The sequence below is a fragment of the Paramormyrops kingsleyae genome, chromosome 20, assembly GCF_048594095.1.
Source record: "Paramormyrops kingsleyae isolate MSU_618 chromosome 20, PKINGS_0.4, whole genome shotgun sequence".
Lineage (NCBI taxonomy): Eukaryota > Metazoa > Chordata > Actinopteri > Osteoglossiformes > Mormyridae > Paramormyrops > Paramormyrops kingsleyae.
The window spans coordinates 8,224,391-8,245,298 of NC_132816.1; the positions used below are offsets into that span (position 1 = coordinate 8,224,391).

The 20,908-nt window shown below is 47.5% G+C and overlaps 1 protein-coding gene across 8 annotated transcripts in view; it reads right to left on the reverse strand.

Annotated features, from left to right (window-relative positions):
* Nucleotides 1–8,172: 8,172 nt before the first annotated feature.
* LOC111850774 (regulating synaptic membrane exocytosis protein 1-like) overlaps nucleotides 8,173–20,908 on the reverse strand; it is a 72,640-nt gene continuing 59,904 nt past the window's right edge. For all 8 annotated transcript variants that reach the window (XM_072703285.1, XM_072703286.1, XM_072703284.1 and 5 more), the window contains 8 exons: nucleotides 20,408–20,526; nucleotides 20,143–20,303; nucleotides 17,360–17,571; nucleotides 13,022–13,166; nucleotides 11,989–12,101; nucleotides 11,592–11,693; nucleotides 10,620–10,759; nucleotides 8,173–10,537 (listed from right to left, as the gene is read on the reverse strand). In XM_072703285.1, coding sequence (XP_072559386.1) covers nucleotides 10,319–10,537; nucleotides 10,620–10,759; nucleotides 11,592–11,693; nucleotides 11,989–12,101; nucleotides 13,022–13,166; nucleotides 17,360–17,571; nucleotides 20,143–20,303; nucleotides 20,408–20,526 — 1,211 coding nt within the window. In that variant the 3' untranslated portion in view covers nucleotides 8,173–10,318. The remainder of the gene's footprint in view (nucleotides 10,538–10,619; nucleotides 10,760–11,591; nucleotides 11,694–11,988; nucleotides 12,102–13,021; nucleotides 13,167–17,359; nucleotides 17,572–20,142; nucleotides 20,304–20,407; nucleotides 20,527–20,908) is intronic.

A 20,908-nucleotide genomic window follows, 5' to 3' on the forward strand; every position in this document is an offset into this window, starting at 1 on the left:
AGCACCGATCTCACTGCCTTAAAACTCGCGAGTTGCAAATAGTACTACAAAACATCAGTGCAACATCTAAAAGGCATTGTGGTTAATACTATAAAAATAATTCAACAGTCTGAAACAGCTGAAATGTGGAGATTTTTATAAGGGCCAGTAATTTCAACAGAATGATGTAATTTGTTTTAATTGCCTTTTATAGATTAGGCAATAAAGGAAATGTTATTAAATGCTCGTGTGACAAGTTTAATGACGTCTGTTTGATGTGTTTTTGGTATACACTCCCACTGTAGACTAATCAAAATTTTCCACTCAGCATTGTCTCAGTTGTAATATCTTTTATCATTTATTCCCCTAGGATTTATGAGAACAGTTCCTTTCGTGACAAAACAAAAATCAACTAAAAGAAGTAATTTATTTTTTACGTGTGCAGTTACATTATGTACAATTAAAGTGCACTCATGTTTTTTCGTGGTTTGTGTTTATTTTGCAGACTTGTTTTTTTTTTTGTATTAAAACGAAATTCCCCATTTTTTTCCAAGTATGGAAAACATGAGTGCAAGCCCAGGGCTGTGACTGGTGCATGGCCACCTCACCGTGTGTCGAGTCCCTTGGTGTGTATGGAGGAATGGAAGGCAGCTTGCGGTCCACTCTGTCAGAAAAGCTTCTCTCGTTCTGAAAACTTGTCATAGGTGTAATGAAAACAACCAGCTGGTCGGCCACCATGCACCCCAAATGGAACCCTAGTGATCCCATTCTTTCTCTCAGTACACAGTAGGGCTTTATTTCTTGTTAGCAATCCCTGTCTCGGTGGAGATCTGAGGAGCTTCCAAACTACCTCCACAGGAGCCATCAAAGACTCGTTGTTGCAGAAGCTAGATCCCCAACATGCCAGGCTGGTCGTCCACACTCCAAATGTGACATACAATATGCTGCACTCTCAGTAAAAAAGTGCAAAAATGTGCACCTTGTCACTGGGGCTGTAGCCTCAAGGGTCTGCAAATCTTACCTTTAGCTGTACATAATTGTACCTTTTAAGGTACAGAAATGGACACAGAGGAACATTTCTGTATTATTGATGGTACATTAATGCCATTTGTACCTTTGGGATGTTCCTCAGAGTTCATCTGTACACATGAAATGGGTATAATTACAATGGTACAGCCCCAGTGACAAGCAAAGGTACAAATTTTTACCTTTTTCTGAGTGTGGCAGTGCTGTTAGCTGACCCAAATTGCTCCTAGGCGGCGTGACAGTCAGAGGTTAGCAAAAGGACGCTTCTTCCATCTGCACAACACACAATTTTATCACATGGTTCAGTCTTAAAATAGCATACTGGTCTCAATCTCCTTGTGAGCGATTACTTGTTGTCCTTCTGGGTTTTGCGTGCAATGTTTCACCAGTAAAAAGAACCTTAAAAATAAAAGATTTTAAAAGTTCAACAAAATTATGCAGCACAACACTGATCGACATATTTAAAAGAAATATACAAGACTGGGGCCCCGTTATTTCAGGTGTGAAGATTGAATGTGGCTTTGGCTGAGCATGACGAAGGAAGTGATGATTCAAGTAGCAGCTCCAACTAACCAGGGTTTTACAAACAAAACAGAACATAAAAGGAGAAACAGAAAACAAAGGGACCACAAGTACTGAAACTAAACTAAGGCCAGGAATAACAGGAATAACAGGAATAACAGGAATAACAGGAATAACAGGAATAACAGGAATAACAGGGACGCAGGGACGCAGGGACGCAGGGACGCAGGGAACTACAACTAAGACTCAACTGCAACACAGAGAACCAGCCACAACAAACCACTGAGGAAGAGAACAAGAACAAGCATTTAAATACACAGCTAACAAGAAACGATGCAGGACAGGTGAGAACCATAATCAAATCAACCAATCACAAGGACTCTGGGCAACAAGGAACAGGTGGGGGTATATTACAATTAACAGGCACAAGAGACTAGGAAACAGGGAAAAACACTGAGGACTAATCAACACTAGGAGAGACTAGGAACACAAGTAAAACAGAATATAAACAAGGCATGGGCAAGGTAATCGTTAAAAAGACACGTTAACCATACAGACACCAGGGGATAAAACCAAAATATACCACAAAGGGGAGGTAGGCCTCAGGTCAACACTGAACTCATGGCAGGAGAAGCGTTAGCCTGTGTGCCTCACACTCAACCCACTGAACTACCTGCCAGCCCAGGAAACACACTAGGGGATCAGCAAATGGAATGTCCAGTGGGATCTACTGGCCAAACAGGGAAAAGAAACACGGGAGAGGGCCGGATGGTATAAAGCTTCTCCTTCCCTCTGAGGGCCCAGGTGCACTAGGGTGGGTGCGGCAGTGACAGGCAATGTGCTCTGAAAGTGCCGCTTCCATCCATCTTATCGCTCTCTGAGTGCGTTGAATCCACTCAATTTCACAGCCACACAACCCATTGGCTTGACAAATAGTCTCCTAACTGGCTTTTCTGTTTCAATTTGTGATCAATACTGAATTTTGCCCCCTACTGATGTTTATCTTTCCCTTGTGCTTCCAGGAAAAATATTTCATAAAAATAAGTAAGCCTATTTCACATTTTATCAAACCTGGAATAAGGTACCAGTAACCTCATACAGCCCTCTCTTCATTTAAGCAAACAGTAAGGTGTTAAGTCTGAAATTCTCTGCATAGTTTTTACTTTGAAATTACATATACTTATTTCATGGCAATTACTGGAAACTCAGTCTAGCTGCACTTATGCCTAGTTGACTTGTTGACAGCAGTATGTTTTTAATGTACTACTCTGTCTCATTTGTATGTCTCGCTGGACAAAAGCGTCTGCTTAATAAAACAAATGGAAATGCAAATGTCAGAAATGCTAGCATATAGGCTATGCTGCTGTGTAATGGTGAGCTGGTTATGTTTCCACGCCAGTAGGTCGATATCTAGCCTGAATTCCTGTATTTAGATGGGTTATCTCCAAATTCTGTTTTCCTTCTTTAACTCAAAGACCTGCTGTTTGCGCGTGTGTTTTGACAGTGAAGCTTAACCCAAAATTAGCACCCACACTTCCCACGACCGGCTCTGGACTGCTGTCACCCTAACTGGATAAGCAGTCCCAGAGTATGGACCCAGTAGTGATATAAAAACATACCCAGACTTGCATTCCCATGAAGTTAGTCATTTTTCAAAAGTTCTGAAGGAAACGCTCAAAAACAAAAATGCAAGCGTTAAGGAGCTTACACTGCTGCATGGTTTCAGTGTAAAATCGGTCAGTGTAAAACCATTCGCTTCAGATATTGTACAGCAAAAGTACACCGTGCCCGTTAGCTGTTAGTATATCTTTTAATTCTGTAAACCTTTGTGAACTACTGAAGGAACAATAATAAATAACACAAGTGAAATACTGATCACATGTTTGTTCCTCATTAATGAATCGTGATGCATCTTATCTCAAGTAGCAACTATATTTGTTCTCGATTTGTACTGATCAGTAGTAACTGAGTCATTACTAAGTATTTGTTCACCGTCGAGTAAAGTGTTACCCATTTTATTTAATGAGAGCTCTTTCCAACTACGGCTCTTTCAAAAATGATAAACATTAAACAAATATTAACGTTAGACAACATCATTTTGTTTATATGTACCATTTGTTTATTTATTCGTCCTGCACAACTAATCTATCAAAGGCAACTGGACGTGAACTTCCCGGAAGCTGCTGATTAGTATCTTCCATGTTGGTCTACTGTCCGTCGCTATGCTGTCTGCAATCACTCCGTCTGCTTTCAGACATCATCATGCAGTGTCCCAAGAGAATTGTTTTTCGTTCTTTTGTAAAGCTCCCCTTTTGGGACACAATAATCTGCGCACAAGCAATAATTGATCGTGATGGATCTGATGCGATGGTCAAGAATCATTACGATGGACTCCCTGAAAGTCCCGTTGATGAGGCTTCTAGAAAACAGGGTTAAACACGTGTTCTTGAAATTCTCGCTATTCTATAAAATAAGTATTACGACAACAATATTACGACAACAATATGAAGTTCAATTTGTTATATTATGTCATATACTGTAATAGCTTTGGTGTACTAACACAGTTATGCAGTGAGACATTATAGGAGACAGCAATACGCAAAAAATATGAATCAAGGACGCTGTAAAGTGGTCTTCACCGTTTGAGTGCTGAGTAGGTTTATGGTGGGACTGCAGGAGGCAGGGGTAGAGCATGCAAAGTGCACACGCACACATGCACACACATGTTACTGTACCTATCTAAATGGGGTCCTTCCATTCATTTCTATGGGAAAAACTCTAAGCTCAGTGATGACACCCTTAACTCCTACCCAGCCCTAATCTTAACCATAAGGAACCAAACAAAATATGAGACTTTTGGCATTTTTACTTTTTTGATTGCATTCACAGATTTTTATAAAACTGAGGTTATCCAAATGGGGACCTGAAAAATGTTCCCAAAAGTAAAGAAGTTTCAGGTTTTACCACACTTTGGGGACACGATTTACGTGCAAACTCATCAGAAACAGCTAGATCTTGGAGTCTGGACAAGTCCAGCCTCATTCTCCTAGTAGGTGGTAGCCTACTGGATCTACACTGAATCTTCAGAATAGCAACAACAAGTCTGTGGTCACAATTCACAAACTGGGCACTTCTGTAGACCCTACAGCTCTGCAGGAGCCTCCAGTGTCTGCCCTGGAGGGTGTTGGAACCAAGATCCAGCGACCTGCAGCTCCTGACCTTTCGCAAAGTCAAGGAACATGGAGCCACTTTCACCACGGTCTCCAGACCCATGGCGACCGACACAATAATCATAGCCAGCTCTGTCAGTGCCAGTGGTCGCATTGAAGTCACCCATGACCAGAGGAGTGTCACCACATGGGCACCCTTCAACCACAGAGCGAAGTTGCAAGTAAAAGGTCTCCCTCACCGAGACATCACTCACCGCGGTCAGAGCATACACTGAGACAACAGACAAGACACTCAAGGAGCACCTTAGCCTGAGTCTCATAATACGCTCATTGAAAGGAATGACTAAACGAACAGAGGAGCCGATCCGGTACAGAAACAGCTACTCCCTGAGTATGGCAGCCATCAGAGTGACCAGACCAAACAGACCACCTACAGAGATCTGACCACTCCCTGGTCTGCGTACCTCAGAGCGTGTTTTCCTGCAAGTTGGAAGACCGCTTGCAGGGCCGGATGCAGTTTAACGTCATACCCAGGACCCATATGGGAATAACCGTAATCCCAACATGATGACCTTAACCCCTACGCAGCCCTAACCTTAACCATAAGTAGCCAAACAAATTATGAGACTTTTGGCATTTTTACTTTTTTGATTGCATTCACGGATCTTTGTGGGGACCTGACAAATGGTCCCCACAACATCAAAATAACAGGTTTCTATTAAATTGCAGGGGACCTTTGGTCCTCACAATGTTATATAAATATAATACACACACACACACACACACACACACACACACAGACACACAGACACCAGAGACAGGATTCAAACCCTCAGCTCAGGAAGTGTAACACCACATAACCGCCCACACAAGTGATGTCTTGTTAAGAAAAACCTCGGCAGCAGAGTCATAAGTAGTAAGTTACTCTGCAGAACAGCAGCTACCTGCCATGTCTTCGCTCGTCACCACGCCTCACTGATAATGAGCAGCACTCCTGTATGTAGAAAGCAGAGCTTTCATCATCATTAATTCAGAGCGAGAGCCATAAGGACGTATCCGAGGTAGAGTCACGACAAGCTTGCAGCCTGGCTAGGAAACACTGGGCAGGATAGCAGTGCATCACACTGAGGGCGTTTTGAAGGCACCAGGAAGGAAGCGGGAGCACGCAGAGGGGCCTGCAGTCCCCTCACAGAGAGCTGGAACTGGAACTGAAGCCCCAGCACAATCCACGAAAGATTGGCAGCACCTGGGCCAAAATAACAGTGATGCATTACCACTGATTGCTATTTTCATATGTATAGGTTTCGTACAGACTGTCCCCGATTTAACACTGGGTTCTCTTCTGAGAGACGGGTTGTACAACGAAATGAACTTTTGTCGGAGTAGGATTTTTGATGTGAGAATGACACTGGGAGATGTGTGTGAGGCAGGGATGATTGTACTGCAATACAGCACAGTACTTTCTTGTGCCTATCATATAATGCACAGTGCACATTTGGTAGTGCAGTGCATGGTGGCGCAGTGGTCGCACTGTTGCCTCCCCGTGTGTGGAGTTTGCATGTTCTCCCCGTGTCCTTGTGGGGTTTCCACCAGGTACTCTGGTTTCCCCCCACAGTTTAAAAACATGCTGAGGTGAATTGGAGTTACCAAATTGTCCTTAGGTATGAATGTGTGAGTGAATGGTGAGTGAGTGTGCTCTGTGATGGGTTGGTGCCCCATCCTGGGTTGTTCCCTGTGTTGTGCTTGTAGACTCCAGACCCCCCGTGACCCTGAATAGGACAAGTAGGTACAGAAAATGGATTGATTTCTTGAATATTTCCATTTATGGTGGATGTTTATATTTTAAATCATTACCTACTGTTCTATTGATTTTTGTTTTCATTTTCTTTTTGTGCAGGAGTAAACAAACAAAGACAATTTCATCGTGTAGCCACTGCACATATGACAATAAATTGCTTGAATGTTGAATCTTAAGAGCAAAACAAGATGTTCTGGACTCATGGGTCACACCTCATGCTTTTGACCGTTTGGGACATGTAGGGTCATGGGCATTTCAGAATCCTACAATTTTATTGTTTTTTTTGTTTCGCTGAATAAGACAATGTTGGGAAACGGGTTAGTGGAGAGAGAACAGAAGATGGGACCTGTTCTACTGTGTCATCACGATGGCCGGGCAGAGTTAGAGGAGGTAAACAGTTTATGTCGGAATGCTTACCAAGCACAGGACCGCGCCAGAGCTCGCTCTGTCCCCACGGCCAGATGAGAGCCTGCTTCTTCTGCTTTAACCCCACGACACCACCATCCTTACCAGTTTGCTGGGTAGAAGGGCGACTGAGGGTTCCATTCACATTGCCGTTATGGGACGCGTCCCAACTAATCCAGACCAAATTGTGCATAAGTGCCCAACCAGACAGAGATGCCTCGCTGGAGAGGTCGTCAGTCGGATGCCAATTAATTGACTCGTGTTTATTTCAGTTGTTAATTACCCACAGGCCACGTATATGGGTAGGTAACACTCTGTTCTATTGTCACCCAGGAATCCACTTATGAGTATATTAAATGTCCTGTGCAGAAATTAGAGAGGGAGAGACTTGTCTTTCTAAAAAGCAAAATGTTGATTCTGAGTGGTAAGAAGCTGGTCATCTTAAAGGCAAACAAGAGAGATCGTCTTTTACCGAGCGTTGATTTGATGTGCCTAAATGTGGATGTGGATGTAAAACATACAGGATAACCTCTGACCTTTTGGACAAGTGTATAAATGGTGTCCAAAGGTAATCTTATCTCAGTGTCTTAATACCGACCATTTGTGTATATTCTTACTCAGTGTATCCAAGCATCACATTACACTCAAAGTCCATTACAGGAAAGTCATCAACTTACAAACACATCACTGGGCACTGTATACCTTACCTAAAATGGAGGCAGACTGGATGGATTTGTTTTTCTCTCTCAAGGGTAGATGGTACTTAAGTACGAAGGCTATAACCTATAATGGGACGGTATGCTGACACTGATGGGGGGAAGCTAAGTGCAGAATGGACTCCCTCCACTAGGTGGCGCACTTGGGAAAGTCATGGTGAGAACATGACCCTGGATTTGACATGTCAGAATCTCCCAGCCCACAGTTGCTCCTGTCAAGGTCTCCCACCCTAGCCTCCCTAATACCCCCCCAAACCCTGCTTGGTCCCTGCTGCACACTACTGCTTGTGTAAGATGGCTATCTAGCATTATGAGAGAGGCCATCACGAGTTGAGTTTGTAGAACAGAGAATAATATTTGTTTTCCCACAAGCTTAGAGGATCCAGGAAAGGAGCCGTTTGTGAGTGCAGGCGTGACCCGCTGGCATGATGCTAATTACCGGCCTGAGTGTGTGATGGATGATGGCTGTTTGTCAGGAACTGCCGCCAAACGAGTGCTTCTTCCGAGGACAAGGGAGGCAATGCAGACGCCCAAATGAATTTTCATCCACACAGTCTTTAATTTGTAAATAATAAAAATGAACTCTTTTAATATAAAACATACACATCATTTGAGCCACATCTGTTATACAAACAAGAAATGCTGCAGTGATTTTTTTTTTATATCTTTTCTATCATTATTTCAGTGGAACACGTAGATTGTAAACAATCGGCATTTTTCAGCAATACTGAAAAAGTAAAGAAATCAGTCTCACCGGACAAGAAAAGTAAACTTTATTAAATATGTTTACATGACATGAGTTTGGAGTTGGGGTTAAAAGTATGGTGGGGGGGTGAGTTTGACTACTGCTCTTGAGTAGAGAGGTACTTGTTAAAGTCAAGCCAGTGCTGAGTTCGTATATTGTCAGACGAAGGTGATGATGTCTCTATGCATCCCATAATGCACTAGAGCCTGCTTGGGGGTCACAGAGGGCCAGACTTTGCCCCCCCCCCCCCCCCCCCCCCCACCTGACCTGCTTGCCAACCTTGCGGTTGTTTCGAAATTACAATTCGTGGCTATAGATGTGTGCACCCGTCTGTGTCCTTATATATTTTTTCTATATATCTATATATAGAAATATTTAGTTATAGCTTCTTTATAATTATGTCATAATTATACTTCATAAATGATCTAGTTCAATTTTATACATATTTTCAACTTCAGTCCCAGTCCCAGTAAAATTATGGTGTGCACCAATGTATTCAACAAAAGGGGGCGCTCTCGGCTACCACAGCCTCTCCTGCCCCCACCCTCCCACCCCGCAAAGGGCAGAAAAACAAGAGAAGGACCTAAAAAAAAAGACACGTTCGTTTAGACATTCAGCATCAGAATGAGAAAACGGTGCGGGGTCGAGCCAAACGTCTACACATGGATGGCTTTGTTTCATCTGTAATCTCCTTATATTAAGTACGAGCAAACTGTACAGGTGCATGCAACATACAAGCTGACCTACGGTATGTGCAACTAACACACACATCTATTTCAATTACTTCTTTTTTTTCGTCTGCTTTTTTGTTTTACAAAATGTGCATGCAGCTTGGAACAGTTCCACAGTCATGCTGCTCCTCCTTCCACCCCGTGCCCCCCCCCCCCCCCTTCCCAATGTGTGTTGGGGGGGGGGGGGGGGGCAGAGGAGGAGGTGGAGGCGGCGTTTTGCAGAGTAAGTACTGGAGTCCGTGTGGACCTGCCTGGTGGATGCTGTCACATTCGCAGATTTTGCAGAGAGGTTTCCGTGTGACTCGACTATCTCCTGGAATCTGGGCAGAGAGGAAGTGATGCGGGAACAGAAAGGAAGCTGTCGTCTGGCGGTTTTCTTTTCTTTTTTTTTTCTTCGTTTTCTTCCAAAAAGTTAAGACCTTTTTTTGCGGTAAAAAACCAAGCGGTTGTGCTTGCATTAATCAAAACAATGTAAACTGAAGGTGGGACTCAGATAAAAACTTAAACACGTGCAGGGCTTTGGGGGGGGGGGGGGTCCCAGGGACCGGCAGCGACATTAAGGTTCACAGCACCCTGACCGCAGCTTGTGCCAGTGGGTCCTGACAGAGGCCAACAGTACATCTACAAATAGGGAGGGGGTTAAACTGGCCGGCTGGAGTCGGTGGAGGAAAACAGCGAGTCTGGGTCAGGAAGGAAAGGGAACCCCGCCCTGATTTATTCTGTATTCATGCAAGCGCCAGGAAACGTGAACCCTTTCTTCCATCGTGCAAACGTCTGTCCAAGTGTACAAAACGAATGCGAAACGGATGAGAAGCGTGGCAGTGCAACTGCAACGAAGGGGCCCAAGCACAGCGCTGGCGATGGGTGATGAGGAAACGGAAGTGAAACAGCGAGAGAGAGAGAGAGAGAGTCAGGCGGAGCCAGGCTGGACAGGCTCCGCCCCCCTAAGGTGTCACTCTGCGTCGGGATATACCTGGGCCTGTGTGACATTTGGAGTTCCTCTCCTGTGAAGGCAACGTTACCCCATATTTTGCAGCAGCCCTGTCTGTTGGAAAGTCACACAGAAAAAAAATAACAAAGATCTAAGAGAAAAGACCAAAAAAAAAAGAAGATTCAGGAATGATTGTCAGGCTCCAACAAAGCTTTGATCGTGATCCTCAGTCTGCTTCTGATTGTTATCCCTCGTTCCTTCTCGTCTTCCCTCCGCTCCAGTCTTCCGCGGGGCACTAGGAGCGGATCCCCGGCGGGCCCGACGAGCTCTCCAGCGACGACTGCGAGGCCCGCCGGGTGACGGAGGCCAGCGTCGGGTCCACCAGCGAGGACGGCGGGAACAGTTTGTACCAGCCGATCACCGTGCTGGACAGGTCCAGCTCCTCCAGCAGGATCTGTGCCACTCCCATGAAGCATTTGTGGTCCATGCGACCATAGTCGCCCCAGACTATCACCTGTGAGAAGGACCGAGTGCATCAAACAGCCTGCGAAATGAGACACGGGGCCCCAACTCCAGCAGCCCACCGGGTCGCTCACCTGTAGAACTTTGCCCTGCGGACTCTCTTCAAACAGCAGCGCTTGCTGGTACAGTGGGTCCAGCGTCTTCCTGGCGATCTTCGTCTTCTTTTTGGCTACATACGCCCCGTTATCCAGCAGGTAGACCTTGACGTACGGAGCTGGTGGCACAGAGAGGACATTTTTCACCATCTCTTGGGCCTGAAGTACACGGTTCCCTTCGCCTGTTAATACCCACCTTTTTGACCGGCACAGATCAGGCCTGATTCTGCCTAATTAGGGAGGTCAATTTGCAGTAACACACTGGTGAATAAACATGCTATGTCTACCTACTACACGCCCATGACTGTTTATCTAGTTCAAGATCATGATGAGTCTATCCCAGAAGCATAGGGCACCAGAGGTGGATAGTTCAGGTCCAGAAAGTAAAAATCCAGACCAAGATTTTGTTTCAACCAACAAGGTGAGCATATAGTGTCATGGTCACAGAGTACTCAGCTGGTTGGTTGAAAGAAAATCTTGGTCTGGATTTTTATTCACTGGACCTGAACTATCCACCTCTGCAGGGCACACACTCACACCATCACACAGTATTGGATACCAATTCATGGAACTGCATATTTTTTAGAAGAACCGGAGTACCCAGAGCAAACCCATGTGGAAATGGGCAGGAATCGAGCCCCCGGCCCTGGCAGCTGCGAGGTTAAGTAACACCCAGACAGCCACTGTACCTCTGAAACTGAAAATCAATACCACACACAAGCCTTGAATCGGCATCCTTTATCTCTAAAGGGTGAAACGCTCTCTCATGGACAAGCTTGGCAATCTGCAGGAAAATGCATCATTGAAGCTCGCATTTAATGCATGTCCAGGGCTGCATGTGAGCTGTGGCATCACCAGACGGAGCCGTGCATCAGAGGGAACAGTTATGGGACCACTTAGGGGTCACATGGAGGCGGGGCCTGGTGTGAGCGCGTGCAGAACAGGCCTCACCGGGGAGGGACTTCGACCCGGGCTTCTGAATGAGGCCTCGTGCACGGATGACCTCCACCTCCAGCTGGCCCTTCTTGTCCATCATGCCAATCTGGATGTCACCTGGAGGGGCGGGGCATCGTCAGCAGCAACCACAGGAGATCGCATTCAGAGCCACAGCATATGTCAGCTGGCTAAATAGCAACGTTAACAAGTTGCAAACTGGCAACTGTGTCTATTCTAATATAAACAATGGGAATCATGAGCAGCGGTTGGCAAAATTGTTTCAAAATAAGAGCCAGAGGAAAAGAGCAGATGTGATTGGATGAGACTTCAAGTGGCCGGCAGTGAGTAGAGGAGAGACCAATAGGAAAGCATTAAGGTGAAAAAGATGGCGGTCCTTGGCGAGAGCACTCACCGATGGCGGGCGTGGCCAGCGTCTGCCTGCCCACCAGCTGTGCGGGACCCAGACCATCCAGGAAGTCGCTGAACTGGCTGTCGGCCCCCAGACGGACGCCGGAGAAGATCAGGCTATGTGGGCGGCGGAGAGCGCAGCTCAGGTAAGGAGGGAGGGGCACGGGAACGCCACGCTCTGCATATGGCCCCCGTGTCGCGTTGGTGACCGGGCCGACACAGTCACATGCTATCAGATCGCCCATGGAGTGCCCGCAAGTGTGACCCCCCAGGAGCAGCAGACAGGGACACTGCCCCCCCCCCCACGTAAATCACGGTAATTTTCCAGAATGATTCTCTAGGCCTCGTCTGCTGTGCCATGCGTCACGGCCGGCCCGCGTGAGTGGCACTACGCCTGTCAGTGCCTCTCGCAGCCTGATTAAAGGACGCGCTTGCTATTTCTGGGCTGTGGGCTTGCGCACCGGCGATGAAAGATGGAGTGATTATACGGGAAGGGGAGGCACTGGGGGGGGGTGGGGTCCACATTGGTGGAGGGACACTAGGTGTCTCTCTCATTACTGAAAACAAAACTATGCCTCCAATCGTTCGTGTACAGATCCGTTCATCTAACAGATAGCTCAGAGACAGCTCTGTCTCCCTCTCTGGCCAGTGGGGGGGGGGTCTCTCAGTCGCCCATTACTCACACGCGGCACTACACAGGGCAACTGTCACCAGGCACGGAGCTGAGGAGTATTTGCGAATCGGTCGGTGTTTAAACATTTTTCAGCAATTCACCTTTATTCGTGTCCAAGGGGATCATATTACCTATGTCTTACGTAACGTCTTCTTTAATTGGCTAATAAAATTCAGAAAACATAGTAACCATTATATTTAACACCTTAAGAAAGATAGGGAGAATAAAATAAAATACAACTGATCTGTCTGCAGTCCTGTTCACAGATCTTGGAAAAAAATTGTCACAAACCATTGACTGGCAGTCATTCCCTTTCATAGGAGGTAGGACAGGGGGGGTAAGGGGGTGGGGGGGGGGCACTCACTTGCCCTCGGAGTTGTAGCTGTTCATGCTGCCGTTAGTGGACTCGCGGCTGGCCTGCCGCGCCATGGCATTGCGCGGGTACTCCACCGCCATGCCCGTCTCCTGGCTCCGCTGAATCTGGCTCTTTGACTTCTTGCTGGCCGCCTCTGGAAGGGAGCGCAGAGCAGGGCAGGCCGTCAGGGACAGCGGTCTACACGGGGTCACGCCGCCAATGGCGCCCCCTACTGAAAATAGGCACACACGGCGTCCGGTCTCGCCCCCTCACACAGACCCATGGCTGCTATCCAAAGCCCAAGTTTCTTTCGATTCTTCCACTGCTAGCTCGCCTATGCTAATATTCCTTGGTATGACAATCCATTGTTGTCCTTTGAAACATCTGAAGAACCTCCCCAGAGAAAGTCACAAGCTCGAGAAACTGAAGAACTGAGTAACTCAACACTTCGTCTGACCATGACACCAACCTTCTTCTTAAGCTGCCAACAGGGGGCGCCATGGGGCCCTTCACTAATGAGAAGCACCATACTCTTTGCACTGACCTCTTAGCGCATTTAGCCAGTGAGATCATCAGTGACAGTTCCCCCCCCTCCAAGTGCCCTCTTTTAATCTGCACCTGTTTAAGGCGGGACATGGCCGTCTCAATGGCTGCATGCCTGTAATGTCCAGATGGGATACCTGCATCTGCATAATAATGAATATGCCTCATTACACAGTTAATCACTCCCCAACTTTGGCAAATTTAACCAACATCTTCTACTGCTGCTACGGAACATTGGTCATTGAAATTAAGAGGAAAATAACTCTCTTGGATCTCTCGTTCAGTATCCAGGAGAGAGTTCCGGGGGCAGAGCAACTCATCCAAGGCCTCGATTTTGTAGTCTGAGTCACACATGGTCACAGCAGTAACACGTATTTGTAACCGGCCCTGAATTACCCACAGTGCACTGTCCTCTACCTCGTCATTGACAAGTGATTTATTCATTGGGAATGATTTGGCAGCCCGTTTTGTCAGTGTGATAGTGGTTTAATTAACCAATGGCACTCCTCTGTTTGCTCCATTCAATTCAATTTAAACTCTCTAGACTGAAAGCCTGTAAGGTAACCTTACATTCATAAAGGGTGAATTACCATTATTTAGGAGATTTAGCATGTTTCAAAGTCTAGCTGGAAATGGAGGACTCCATCCATCCATCCATCCATCCTTCCATCTATCCATCCATCCATGACCACATAATCAGTACAGGATTCAGGGAGTCTGGACTCTGTCTGAGGACAGAAATGTCCCGGATGGTAGTCTAATGGGACGGCGTTAACACTTCTTAGCATCTCACGTGCTCAGCCCTCCCCCTGCTGCCTGACAGCACCCCCCCCCCTCCCCATGGCCTGGCTGGTGGACAGCAGCTTGGTGCACCAAAGCTCAGAGAAGCTCAGCCATGTGTAGCAGATGGAGCTTCAACGAGCTGATTTACGTCCAAACTACGTCACCGTTTTACGTATCAGACTTCTTAAAATATCATGCAGGCTTTTGGTGCTAGAAAATGAACCGGTGAGTGTTTTTTTCCATATCATAAAGCCCATTTATTCAAAGATCAAGAGGTGACTTTATTTCACGTCACTGTTCCACGTCAAAGGGCCGTGAGTTTGTTGACGGTCCCTTAGCAGACAGAACCCACTACTGCAAACCCAAGATGGGGTGCTGTCTTGTCTTTTTTGTTCTGCTTTATGAAGTCTGGGGGCGGCTGCTACAATAGACCTTCGTTTGAGCTCAAGGGTCACCTGATACCCGATAAAATGAACATAAAGACCAGGCAGTTCATCTTCACGACTGACAGGTAGTGGGCTCCAACATGAAGGACTGTCTCACTCGGAGGACGCCTCAACACTGCACGATAACATCCTCCTAATGGTCACACGATGAAAGGTTAAAGGACTCAAAAGGGGCCGTCCATCAACGTGCCATTTTTACATCAACGGGATCATTACTGTGTGTGAGACAGGGCAAGGCCAGGGCTGTGTCAAGAGACAGATGACCATTTTCACGTTTAGTCTTACCATTACTTAACACCGATGCGCAGTAACATCAGGCCAAAGTTACGTCTGATTTCCTAGCCCCATTTGTGCCTGATGCACTTTAATGCTAAAATCGATACTGAACACATAAATTGATTTCCTTGGGTAATTGCTAGGTATACAAATGTCTCTCTTTCCAGACCGTGGAGTTTCACATTGACCTATCCATACTCCATATTCCCATCTTCTGTTTATTAACAAAAGTACCAGACACGATCCAGATTCATTCTCACCCATTTCTGCTCCACACACCAACGTTCGGTCGGTAATTCAACATTTTTAGTTGCGGTAAATCTATAGCGGTACCGTCGCCCAGTTTTCCTTACTTATTCTTGAGGAATTCTGTCACTGATAGTAAAAGAAACATTTTATTAATGAGAGTGAATCACGGCCTTAGTGCAGACTGCCCAAACGTCATTTAAAACAGGAGTGACAGAGTGAAGTCGTCATCACTCAAGTCAGGGCACTAAAGTGTGAGCAGCGAATTAACACCAGACTAACGGTCTGTTCAGGAGCGAGCACTTCAGCACATTGGGGAGTGGCCAAATCAAACGGCACAAAATGGCTGCAGGCTCCCTTCTGATCCCAGTTCTGCTGCAGTCTGGATATCTTTGCTCTGAAATTAGATTTTGCAGGGATAAGGGCCAGATTCAGGGGTCTAAAGGAGATGCAGCTACACTGCTGAGGATGGGATTCAAACCAGTGACAACTTTTTTTCTGGAACCAAGTCTCAGGAACAAGGACCTTTTTAGTTCCTGCTGTGGTGGGCCTTATAGTGAAAAAGTGAATAGAAGTAGCGGAGTACAATTGAGAATTATTTTCATGCCACGATTAAATTTAATTCATTAATGAATACCTTTCTGGTTGTGTCTCCATATTTGTGCAACAGAGAATTTGATCGATAACCGATATATGTTTGTCTAACATCCCCGGTGCCAGAAGTGAAACTGGCCAGCACTTATTAGCGGAATAACGTCACATCACTTTTTTATTCTGTGGAAATAATCTGCTGGCCGGATTTAATAGTAAAGTGTGTGAGAGGCTGAGCACATCCAGCTACACCAAAACACCCTCCTCAGCTCCTAAGCGGCACAAGGTTTTACCCGAAGCCCAAACGGGTACCTTCCGGAACTTTCCCTGTGGCTTAGCTGGGTCACTTCTGTCCCTGTCCTAATGTTATGTGTGTAATTATATTAGATAGCCATCATAAATTTTGCTGTTTCCTCCACAAGGAGGTGTTTAAAGATAATATATGTTATATTGGCTGCTGCATAAATCAGCAACAGCAAGATCTTATCCAAACCACAGCCTCAAAAACACGTCAAATATTTAAAAACACCGTTTTTTAAGGCGATTACAAACCACACAGTTTGCCACACTGTCGTTACACTATCATGGCAAACTCAGCTTCCCGCAAAAATCTGATCACTGGCCCACAGCCCCGTCCACCTCCCCCAGAAGGCAGGCCTGCTGTTTTACATCCCAGCCCCTTCACAAGGCCGGCGTGACAAAGGGACCATTACTGGGTCAAGATGAAAAATACCCGGCCCATATAAAGCCGGCACACTTCGCAGCTATGAAACCCAACCCTCTGAGAATGTAGGGGGGGTGAGCTTGTCACGGCAGCGAGGGATGGGTCTGTCGAGCCAGCGGACTGTGACCCACACTCGCAGCGAAAAGCAGAGCACTAAAAGAGGACGCCCAACGTGGCACCAGTATCCGACCTGCACGAGCGCGGCACTAATGCAGATGCTCAGCCATCGCCTCCTAAAACCGCCGTCTGGACTCTTAAGGCACCATGTAGCCCAAGCATAAAGGTACACGACCCTTCAGACATGGAAACACACTCTCCTCTGGCTTCTCGTCCATTCCCATAAAGGAGGGGGGAGCATGACACTCCTGTCACCTCAGAGTGACCAACCCACATCCCGCCAGCCAATCAGCCCGGCTAATTGGTCGGGGAATCGTGGTGGCCCAGTCTGTTTAAAAGCACATCCCCTACGAGCCCCCGCCCTCAGATGGGCCGTTATGGGGAGCACATAGACCCATAGATAGATAGGTGGGTGGATGGTTGGTTGGTTGATAGATAGATAGATAGATAGATAGATAGATAGATAGATAGATAGATAGATAGATAGATAGAAGGCTGTATTTTTGCACATTTTTCAACAGTTCACAGACTTTTGGGTCTGCGGGAGGGATTGAGGATGGGGGCTGGACGGCTGACACCAGGCCTCGGAGGTTGTGGGGGGGGGGGGGGCATGAGACTCACCCGTCTGGCTGAGCTGCGAGGTGCTGCGGCTGCGGCGCGAGCCCACGATGGCGACCACACGGGCGCTCAGACTGGAGCGCCGCTTCTTGCCGCCGGAGCCCAGCGTGCCCAGGGCCGTGTCCGACTGGCTGCCGTCGTTGTGCTCGTGCGAGTAGATCTCGCCGCTCACGCTGGTGCTCTTCAGCATGCTCCGGCCGGCCGCGCGAATCTTCCTGTTTGGGATGGGAGAGTGGTTAACCAGAGAGTAGCGGGGCTGAGACACCAGAGCGCCCTCTGCTGGAGGAAAGCAGCACTCACTGGACACTTATCTGCCCAAACCATCCAATGCAGATAAAGTCCTCAGAATTTTCTTCTGGAGAGATAATAAGCCAGACTCTGGGCTTGGCATGGCCAGCGTTAGAGGAAGATGCTTACATCAGCACTGTACTGCCTCTCTAGGGGGCGCTGCGCGCTCCACACCATCCTTCACCTCCTCATGTGACACGTCTCCGCTTGCAAGCGGCTCGCCATCGCTGACCCGGCCTGGCATCGTTCCGTGCCGCCCACTGGGCACTGCTCTCCGTCTCCGTAGCTGGGCTCTGAACCTCACCGATAATAAATAACACCTTCCTTAACGAGGCTGCTGTACGGATGTGGCCAGGAAAGGGCTTCTGGGAGAGGCATCCTCACAGGCGCCGAGCTGACGATGAACCCAGATGTGCCCTTCTACACTTACACATCTATCTGACTGAATGGTGATTACCAGGCAGCGCTCTGATTGGCTGGCGTGGAGTCAGGGGAGGGTAGAGGGCTCTGCCACGCCCCCTGGGGTCTGGATCAGCTGACCTCTGACTGCTCTCACAGCCATTCTGGGTGCTGTAAGAGAGGCACCTCCCCAAAGCCACCAATCTGCCTCTCTACTGCCCCCTGTGAGTGTGTGAGGAAAGAGCGGCTCATGAGTGCCGATCGGTCTCATGCAACCGATCTGAGTGGACACACAGCGGAGGACAGATGGGACACGCAGGGGACGCTACCAGGTAGAGGGAGGAGGGATGTTAATAAATCAAAAACACACCATGCAGAACAGGAACATGTGGTGTAAACGAGTTAGCGGGGGCTGGGGGGGGAGGCAGGCAGGCATGTGTCTGCCTGCATCAGCATATTACGCTCCCAGCAGCTGTAACAGACGATCCCCCCCGGCTGCCGTGCTCAGCGCTCACTGCTGATGCTACACGCGACTAAACAGCGTTATCCATCCCGGGACCCGAGAGAGTACAGCAACAGCAGCGAAAGAAGGGTCCTGCTCCGCAGGGGGGGGGGGGGGCACACCGCCGCTGTATCACCATCGACAAAACACAGACTCAGCTATCAGGAGTCAAATGCCAGCCAGAAACGATGACATAAAAACAACAGCGAATGGGAATTACGGCTAAACCACGGTGCAATTTTCCCAAATGACAGCCACGAGTGAACGCCAATGGACCTAGCTGACTAATAAAAACAAAATGGCGTGATGAATTTCATAAATATTTCATAAATTACGCTTCAGATAGTCACAGAGTGTTTTTGGGTTGTTTTTTGCTTTGGGGTATTTTTACAGGAAAACAATTTATCAGCAAGAAAAAAATCTACTAAACTACGTGAGCCATGATGATAAATTACATCACAGCTATAAAAACTGGCTGACTAGCCAGCTAATTAGTCAATAATTGAAATTAAAAATATCTGGTCAAGTAGAAGCTGCAGAACCAGAAAATTGCTGTAAAGTTTTACACTGAATTGACACGATATATTTAAAATACATCTGACACACTTGTTTGGGGATTTAGGAAGATGCAGATAGGCACTGTGGGAACAGGGAGTATCGGCACATAGTACCAAAGCGGGGGGACACCGGGACCATGGGGGAGACACCGGGAGGAGGGTGCAGCCACACCCTCACCAAACACCCAATCAGCTGATAATTACATGAAAGTTACCATTTACTACTTCAGTTCCCCGAACAGATTACTGTAGGTGTCATATCAATCATTTACATGTTAATCTAACAAACAGACACTCTCGCAGTCATCAGTTATTATTATGTAAAACTACATCACATGCGAGTGAGTTTGTAAACGTTTAATTCTGAGCCCAGCTGTCCACATTCTTAGCCGCTGTCTGGCAGTTTGCCGGTCAGACCAGACCTTCAAGGAGACATGAGGCCCTCGTGACACTTCCTCCTCTCCTACACTCCAATCCGCCCATCAGCCCTTCTACAGTCTGTGCCGCTGCCTGCCCCCCCCAAGAAAAAAATTCTAGTCCCGCCTCTGCATTCAGGGTCACAGGGGTCCAGACCCTATCCTGAAAACTATGGGCACAAGGCAGGGAACAACCTACGATGGAGCGCCAAACCATCGGAGGGCACACTCATACACCATTCACGCACACATATACACACCTGCGGGCAATTAGGTAACTCCAATTAGCCTCAGCATGTTTTTGGACTGTGGGGGGAGACCGGAGAACCCGGAGGGAACCCCACAAGGACACGGGGAGAACATGCAGACTCCAAACACCGGAGCAGAGACTGGAACCTTGGTCCCGGAGGTGTGAGGCAACGGGCTGAACACTACACCAGTGTGCCACCCCAAAACTCATCTTTTAAGCACTAATTAATGTACCACAAGCAATTATAACTGAATGCTTGGGGGGGCAATCTATTAAAATGTGTGTATAATGTATTCAGAAAACACCGCGCTGATAAGAGGATATCTGCCTGTTGTGGCGCCATCTGATGGCGTAACCCGGCAGCGCAGGCTCACCTGAAGCGCCCCCAGTGCCGCTCAGACTGTATGGACATGTAGCTGGTGCTGCTGAGACGGGAGGCACTGCTGGCACGAGAGATGGCTGACACGTCGCTGATGTCGCTGTCCGATGACTTGGCGGACACATTGTCGCAGCTTCGCCGCTGCTCTTTGTACAGCTGGAGTCGGGAAGAGGAAGCGACATCAAGGGTGGCCAAAAGGAGCCGGTGGAAAGGTTGGCCAAGACCACGGATCTGATGGACCACAGCTGTGAGATGCTGACCTCTCGCTTGTTCTTGAGCTCGGTCTCCAGGTCCTGACTGGAGCTGGACGTGGTGGACGTCCTGTAGGAATGTACTTTCACCGGCACCTGCCGTGTCCGCTCTGCCGTGACCACGAGAGCTGGCACAGGGAGAACAGAGCGGCGTGAACCAGAAATGTGGGAATGTGGTAACCGTAGGCCGAGGTATACATCTGAGCATGACATGTAGCGAGTGCTAACAGAAAAGGCTAAGGGTTGAGCGAAGGGAACCTCAGGAGAACCAGCTGAACTCTACAAATGGGAGACAGAGACCTGCATGATATCAAACTGGGGAGCAGGGGCAGTTCTACAGTCTCTGGGTACCTGGGATAAAGAAAAAACTACCATGCATCTTAACACAGTTATGGTGACTGTAAAGTTAATGCAAATAAAGAACTGAGGCGTCGCTATAAACAGTTGGGTCTTAAGCCATAGAAGGAGCTGCCAATGCTGGGGACACAGACCCAGGTGTCGGTGAACAGG